Consider the following 8,478-nt stretch of genomic DNA (forward strand, 5'->3'; position numbering starts at 1 on the left):
CCTCCCTCCCTCCCTCCCTCTCCCTCCCTCCCTCCCTCCCTCCCTCCCTCCCTCCCTCCCTCCCTCCCTCCCTCCCTCCCTCCCTCCCTCCCTCTCTCCCTCCCTCTCTCCCTCCCTCCCTCCCTCCCTCCCTCCATCCCTCCATCCCTCTCTCTCTCTCTCTCTCTCTCTCTCCCTCTCTCTCTGCCTCCCCTGCCCTCCATGACTAAACCAGCGTCGTTGTGTCAGACTGTGTACGTCTCACCGCTGTGTGTCCAGGAGTTTACAGTGAGCTACTGCATAGGTTGAATGGTGGACTGGATAATATGTGTCTGCGTGTGACCGAGTGTGTGTGTGTGTGTGTGCTGCTGATAACATGTACTGTATTTGTTCAAGACCTGAGAGTGATCTATTTGTATTTAGTAAAGATTGCATTTTAGCAATTATCTCTGACTACTTTCATTGTTCATGTAGCGTTTGTTAACATGTTCCGGAGCTCCATGTTCCCTATTTAATTGATCTGCGTATAACAACAAGATTATACATCTAAAATGTGACAGACTACTATACAACACATTGATCTTCTGTTAAACTAACAGGTTGAAAATGGTTTGATAGTTTTACACACGCTCCATCAGTCCATGCAGTGTAACCCTATTCCTCTAGATGTCTCTTGTCTACAACATCATAATATCCCCAACAACGACAACAACCATCTCCACGGTAACGTTTCACCCCTTCCTCTCTGGTCGCTGTTGGATGGCAGATCACCAGACTCACCCAAATCTGGGTTTTATGTTTTTTTGGGGGGAGTGGAGTCCAGGAAGGAATCTGACATCAACTTTCTCAAGAGCAGATCCTGGGGACACACACCAAAAGCTTGACTGTAACACAGACTGTTAAACTAACACAGACTATGTTAAACTAACACAGTCTATGTCAAACTAACACACAGTCTATGTCAAACTAACACAGACTATGTTAAACTAACACAGACTATGTCAAACTAACACAGACTGTTAAACTAACACAGACTATGTCAAACTAACACAGACTATGTTAAACTAACACAGACTATGTCAAACTAACACAGACTATGTCAAACTAACACAGACTATGTCAAACTAACACAGACTATGTCAAACTAACACAGACTATGTTAAACTAACACAGACTATGTCAAACTAACACAGACTATGTCAAACTAACACAGACTATGTCAAACTAACACAGACTATGTCAAACTAACACAGACTATGTTAAACTAACACAGACTATGTTAAACTAACACAGACTATGTTAAACTAACACAAACTATGTTAAACTAACACAGACTGTTAAACTAACAAAGACTATGTTAAACTAACACAGACTATGTTAAACTAACACACAGACTATGTTAAACTAACACATAGACTATGTCAAACTAACACAGACTATGTTAAACTAACACACAGACTATGTTAAACTAACACATAGACTATGTTAAACTAACACATAGACTATGTTAAACTAACACAGACTAACAGATAGACTATGTTAAACTAACACAGACTGTTAAACTAACACAGACTGTTAAACTAACACAGACTATGTTAAACTAACAAACAGACTATGTTAAACTAACACAGACTATGTTAAACTATCACATAGACTATGTTAAACAAAAACATAAATTTAAAAAGGCTTATTATGTGTCTAAAATCTCAAATATTCCCAGGATTGGGGCTGTGCCCTGCTCTGGGATGGGGTAATATTTGTTCTTAAAATTGTTGTCATTCTCAGAAATGACCTTATTTGACCTTACCTACATTACCTTATTTGACCTTATCTACGTTACCTTATTTGACCTTACCTACATTACCTTATTTGACCTTATCTACGTTACCTTATTTGACCTTACCTACATTACCTTATTTGACCTTATCTACATTACCTCATTTGACCTTACCTACATTACCTTATTTGACCTTATCTACATTACCTCATTTGACCTTACCTACATTACCTTATTTGACCTTACCTACATTACCTTATTTGACCTTATCTACATTACCTTATTTGACCTTACCTACATTACCTTATTTGACCTTACCTACATTACCTTATTTGACCTTTCACAAGGATCTCACCCCACAGCCCGATCGTTTTAACAAGCACAATTCCTTTCAAATTGTCGCTGTCCCAGAACACTGAGCACTTGTCATGTTTGAAATGTGTTGCAGTTGCTGCAGGGTTTCAGAGAAGGAGAAACTGTTCCTCATAACCAGATAACAGAGGCCAATAATTACATTTCTGACCTGCTCTCTGTTGTGACGTTCTGGGACGTGTGGAGAGAGAGACAGAGACAGAGAGAGACAGAGAGACAGAGACAGAGACAGAGACAGAGAGACAGAGAGACAGAGACAGAGAGACACAGACAGAGAGACAGAGAGACACAGACAGAGAGAGTGAGACAGAGAGACACAGACAGAGAGACACAGACAGAGAGACACAGAGAGAGAGACAGAGAGACAGAGACACAGAGAGAGAGACAGAGAGACAGAGACAGAGAGACACAGACAGAGAGACACATAGAGAGAGACAGAGAGACAGAGAGACAGAGAGACAGAGAGACAGAGACACAGACAGAGAGACACAGAGAGAGAGCTCTCATGGTATGTGTTGATGAAAGCTGAGATTAACGCGCCGTGTCAGTAATTCTCACTGCATGGCGGATGCTCTGCCCCTGATGCCTTCACAGCAGAACACTGTTCCCAGCAGGCTGGGACAGATGTTTGTATGAATAGAGAGTTATTCTCTGTTTTAAACATCTCCTTCTCTCCTCCCTCTATCTCTCTCTCCATCTCTCTCCCTCCTCCATCTCTTTCTCTCCTCCATCTCTCTCTCCTCCCTCCATCTCTCTCTGACGCGCTGGGTCTTCTGACCAACGTCACTGATGTTTGTAACTACGGTAACCCTAAGGATCTTTCTGCTGTCTGGGAAAAGCGATCAGAGCTGACGTCTTTCAGGCCATCTGCCTCCCTCCCATCTCCCTCCCTCCCTCCCATCTCCCTCCATCTCCCTCCATCCCTCGTCCCTCCCTCGTCCCTCCCATCTCCCTCCCCATCTCCCTCCCATCTCCCTCCCGTCCCTCCCTCGTCCCTCCCTCGTCCCTCCCTTGTCCCCTCCCATCTCCCTCCCGTCTCCCTCCCCATCTCTCTCCCATCACCCTCCCATCCCTCCCTCCCTCCCATCACCCTCCCATCTCCCTCCCATCTCCCTCCCATCACCCTCCCATCCCTCGTCCCTCCCATCACCCTCCCATCCCTCCCATCTCCCCTCCCATCACCCTCCCATCTCCCTCCCATCCCTCCCATCCCTCCCATCTCCCTCCCATCTCCCTCCCATCTCCCTCCCATCACCCTCCCATCTCCCTCCCATCTCCCTCCATCACCCTCCCATCCCTCCTCCCATCTCCCTCCCATCTCCCTCCCATCACCCTCCCTTCACCCTCCCATCCCTCCCTCCCTCCCTTCACCCTCCCCCATCCCTCCCTCCCTTCTCCCTCCCATCCCTCCTTCCCATCCCTCCTTCCCGTCCTCGACTCTCTGAGAGGATTAAGTGTGTCGGTTCCTTCGTGTTGGTCTCATCAATGTGTGAGTTTGACAAGTTGTGTGTTTTGTGTGTGCACGTAATCACGGATGTGTGTCTGTTGTAACTCATCCATCTAGTAATGTCCTTGTCCGCAGGATTTCGCTGCAGTCTTTAGTCACCAAACACTGACGCGTGGCCCCTTTAGCACAAATCCTTGCAGTTGTTGAACACAAGGTACTTGTGTAAGACCAAAAATAAATACAAATACCCGAGTCATTCATTTAAATAAAGCTCTAAGGTTTTATTACACACCCAGGCTTGTGGGTCAAAGGTCACACTGGGGGATTGTGGGTAGGCGGTCAGTAACCTGACTGGACTGAGGCAGAATGTCAAGATGACATCAGTATGAGAGAACAACTGATATTATTATACAACAAATACATGATTAATTACATCGTTTAAATACAAGCGAAGTTCAACAACTATGAAAGGACAAACAACTAACAGCCATCGTTTCAGACACGAGACGACAATAAAATACAATCCTTAGATGAATTATTAATCGTAACAATAAAAAACATCAATAACCACATGGTGTTAGTCCTTTCAGGACAAACGCAGGGACATTGGTGGTGGAACAGCTAGGAGGAGAGGAGGAGCAGAATGGGGATAGGAGGGGGTTAGACTGGGAGGAGGCAGGGGTCGACAGAGGGGAGGTGAGGAGAGAGAAGGTAGAGGATAGTATAAAAATAATGTCTACTAACACCATGTTTCTTTAATATTAAAACACCGTAGCTTCAGCTGAGTCCTTCAAGACTGTTCCACCCCCTTCTTCATGAGCTCAGTGAAGGATCCACGCTGGTCTACACACGAGTCACACTTGGTGAGAGGAGATGCAGATGGCTGTGTGTTAGCTCACGATGACAGGATGGTTTTCTGAGAGCAGCAGACATGATTCTCTATCGTCAGGTGAAGGAGGAAGGATGACTTGGCTGCTGGCTATGAACTGACGACAAAACAATGATCACCAACAATAAAGGGAAGGGATCAACAGGGGTTGGGTCATGGGAGGAAATAACACTTAGTTACAGCTCACTTATGTGGCACACAAAAGCACCGAAGTGCCCTTCAAGTGCCCTTCCTGAAACATCCAAAGTGCGCTGCCATGACAACATAACAAAGTATGAATGTGACGCTCGAAGCGAGCTTAACGATAATCTGTGTCAAACTAACCGTGTCAAACTAACCTGAAATCAAAACACAACCCCCCCCCCCTCTTAAAAAAAACCTGGACTAGTTCCATATAGTGACAGTTAAGACAGCACTATCTTCTGTCTAAACTGTCCAGCTGTTTAGCTATCTGCAACAAAAAAAAAAACCTTCCCCTTGCTACAGTTGAAAAAAGTGCCATCAAGTTGGTAAATGGTGGTTGAAACGTGAAAGAGAAGAGCGGTGAGGGCGGAGCACGTGTCAGGGCAGGTCCCCTGACTGGAGGGCGTGTCTCCTGTCGTACGCTGTGTCGTCGCTCTCCTCTCCGTCGCTGACCTTGTCCCTGTCCTCCTCCTCTTCCGTCTCACTCTCTCGCCCGCGCAGGCGTTCCCTCTCTCTGTCCCTCTCTCTGCCCCTGTCCCTCTCTCGCTCTCTGTACCCGCGAGGAAGAGTGGGGATCTGCAAACGTCAAGGGTCACGGGATCAGAGAGGGTTCAGAATGCCAACGGCATGCCAAAGGCTAACTGGAAAGAAAGCATGCAGACCAGGGGCGTAGCCACAAGGGGGCCTGAGGGGGGCCTACGCCCCCCTTATTTAAATTTCTGCCCCCCTCTCCATGTTTAAAATGTAAGGAATTGTTGATATGTCTTTTTTTGTGGCCCCCTGATTTTAAGATGGAACCCCCCCCCCCCTGCAAGGCGGGGGCGTATGGGGGGCGACGGAGGGGAGAAGTGGAGACCGACCTACCTGGTTGTCGTGGGTGGGCAGGGCGCAGTACCCTGGCTCCACCCTGCGGAGGAGGCGTGGGGAGTGAGAGCGGAAGGGCCGGGGGGAGTGGGAGTGGGAACAGAGGGAGCGGGGGGAGGGAGACCTGACGGAGCGTGGGGAGGGAGACCTGACGGAGCGTGGGGAGCGTGGGGAGTAGGTGCTGGAGTGGGACTGGGAGGGGCCATGGTGGTTGAGTTTGGGGGGCCGCGGGGAGCGTGGGGGCAGCTCCGGGGGCCTCCGGGGGTCCACCAGGTCCATCTCCGTCAGGATGGGGGGCGGGGGGACAAAGTCCAGCTCCTCCTCAGCCGGGAGCATCTCTGCATCCATCGCCTCCAGCTCTTCTCGCGACAGGTGGTCCACGATGCCGGCGCCAAACGAGTCGCCCACCACGTTGATGGAGGTGCGCATTCTGTCACTGCAGGAACAGAGAGGTCAGAGTTCAGGCATTCTATCACTGCAGGAACAGAGAGGTCAGAGATCAGGCATTCTTTCACTGCAGGCATCGCTGGTCATTGTGTCCTACATTACATATAATCAATTTATTATATGAAAAAATGTATATAATAGATTTCATAACATATAAACACATACAATACCGATTAGGTCAGGGCAATATTAAAAAATATATACATCTCGATATTGTCAAAATTGTTACAATATTCGATATATCTTGATATGTTTGCATTTTATTTGAATAATTAAAAAACACGATTTTCTTTTGCCCCCATTAGAAAACAATAAAAACTATTTAGATAGAAAAGCTATTGTTACAAAGTACATGACATGGTACTTGCAACTTGACAAAATAGACCTCACATTGAGCAATTTATGCAGAGATTCTTATGTGACAGGTCAATAAGAGAGAGCAGAAGAGAGTGCCTGTGCACATGCAATTTTCAGTTTGTAACAAACGGTGTGTCTATTTTTTTTATATTCGATTTTTTCATTTTATATTTTATATTTTCGAATTTTACATAATTGTCAAAATTATTGCGATATTATCGCTAATATTCGATATATCGCCCAGCCCTAATACCGATACATATGATGTTGTATAGTATGCGTATCATGAGTTGGACAATATGAAAGACATCTGGACAAGAGGAACCTAGTGACCTTGTCCCCAAATCAAATGTTGTTTTGTTATTGATGTTGTTGATGTTGTTGATGTTATTGATGTTGTTGATGTTATTGATGTTGTTGATGTTGTTGATGTTGTTGATGTTGTTGATGTTGTCCTCCTCAGGTGGGGGACTGTGCGGTGCAGAAGCCCTAGCCCCTAACCCCTAACCCCTAACCCCTAACTCCAAACTCCAAACTCCAAACTCCAAACTCCAAACTCCAAACTCCAAACTCCAAACTCCAAACTCCAAACTCCAAACTCCTAACCCCTAACTCCTAACCCCTAGCCCCTAACCCCTAACCCCTAACTCCAAACTCCAAACTCCAAATTCCAAACTCCAAACTCCAAACTCCAAACTCCAAACTCCAAACTCCAAACCCCTAACTCCTAACCCCTAACCCCTAACCCCTAACCCCTAACTCCTAACTCCTAACCCCTAACCCCTAACCCCTAACTCCTAACCCCTAACCCCTAACCCCTAACCCCCAGACTCACAGCAGCCAGTCCACAGCGATGAGAAGGCTGATGTCCTGGGTGGGCAGGCCCACAGCGGTCAGGATCAGCAGCATGGTCACCAGGCCAGCGCTGGGGATGCTGGCAGCTCCTACACTAGCCAGAGTGGCTGTCATACTGGCGGGAGGAGAGGAGGGGGGAGAGGGGGAGGGGGGAGAGGAGGGAGAGGGGGGAGAGGGGGAGGGGGGGGGGAGGGGGGAGAGGGGGGAGGGGGGAGGGGGAGAGAGGGAGAGGGGGAGGGGGGAGAGGGGGGAGGGGGAGAGGGGGGGGGAGGGGGAGGGGGGAGGGGAAGTTATGGAAAGAGACATAAAGCAAAATTAGGTCTCATTGCAGATCTCAGTGTAATCACCACAAAAATGTTACCTATGGCATTTCTACTACTGTGTGTGTGGAAGATAGAGGAAAGAGTGTTCTGTGTCCATGTCTACAAGGATCAACATGCAGCCTGTAACTCAGCCTGGCTTGACTGGGTTACTGCACACCAAGAACACGTGTGCAGCTCATTTCACCACCACAAGTTCCACAACATATTCAATTACAATATTCTCCCCCTTGCCCTGTTGAAACCACTACAATGAAGCACATTATGACATTCAGCCCAATTCAGTTCACATGCGTGACTGCCATACCAGTGTCACAGTGAGGATTAGAAACAAGATTAGATTTATAGCTGACAGATGGGCTGCCTTCTCTACCAGACACCACAGAATGTCAATTACTAGTAAACAACTTCACCAACAAAACAAGAAAGCTAGTTAGCTACGCTGGAGATCCTTTCAACAGACCAGCAGGGGAGGAGGCTGCTGTCTGTGGTTCTGCACATACAGTTAGATCTGTTGTCTGATCCTGGTCCAGAAGGAACGTGTTCATCCTCCCCAGTAGAGAAGCTGTGTTTGTGATCAGTTTATTTGGAAGAGCATGGGAGTGTTGTGTAAAGTCTCGAACTCGTCTTCCACACTGGAACTCAGCAGAGTCTGATGCAAAGTGTTTATTGGTCGACAAGGTGACAAAAATCCCAACAAACGTGCGCTGATCCTGGGATTCCACCGGGCGTCTTCTCTCTAGGCTTGCACTTATACACTCTGTATATCTGCCCACAAATGTTCTTGTGTTATTTTACTATTGGTCATTTTAGATGGTCTCAGATTTGATGCCTCACACAGTTGGTTCCTTGTTCTGGGGGTTTCAGATTACAAATGCAAAGTTGCGTCGGCACCTTTGAACTTAACGTAAATTTGGAGAAGTATAGTCCTCTGCCGGATGTCTGCAGACCGGCTTGAACTGGTTCTGTCGCTCTTAATGAAGGTGCT

At 47.1% G+C, this 8,478-nt stretch overlaps 1 protein-coding gene across 2 annotated transcripts in view; it reads right to left on the reverse strand.

Moving 5' to 3' along the window:
* Positions 1-3,831: 3,831 nt before the first annotated feature.
* slc1a9 (solute carrier family 1 member 9) overlaps positions 3,832-8,478 on the reverse strand; it is a 14,128-nt gene continuing 9,481 nt past the window's right edge. For both annotated transcript variants that reach the window (XM_084677426.1, XM_084677425.1), the window contains 3 exons: positions 7,151-7,285; positions 5,512-5,947; positions 3,832-5,223 (listed from right to left, as the gene is read on the reverse strand). In XM_084677426.1, the coding sequence (XP_084533552.1) occupies positions 5,026-5,223; positions 5,512-5,947; positions 7,151-7,285 (769 nt within the window). In that variant the 3' untranslated portion in view covers positions 3,832-5,025. The remainder of the gene's footprint in view (positions 5,224-5,511; positions 5,948-7,150; positions 7,286-8,478) is intronic.

Source organism: Hypomesus nipponensis, chromosome 17 (genome assembly GCF_054491055.1).
Source record: "Hypomesus nipponensis isolate SF chromosome 17, ASM5449105v1, whole genome shotgun sequence".
Classification (NCBI taxonomy): Eukaryota; Metazoa; Chordata; class Actinopteri; order Osmeriformes; family Osmeridae; genus Hypomesus; species Hypomesus nipponensis.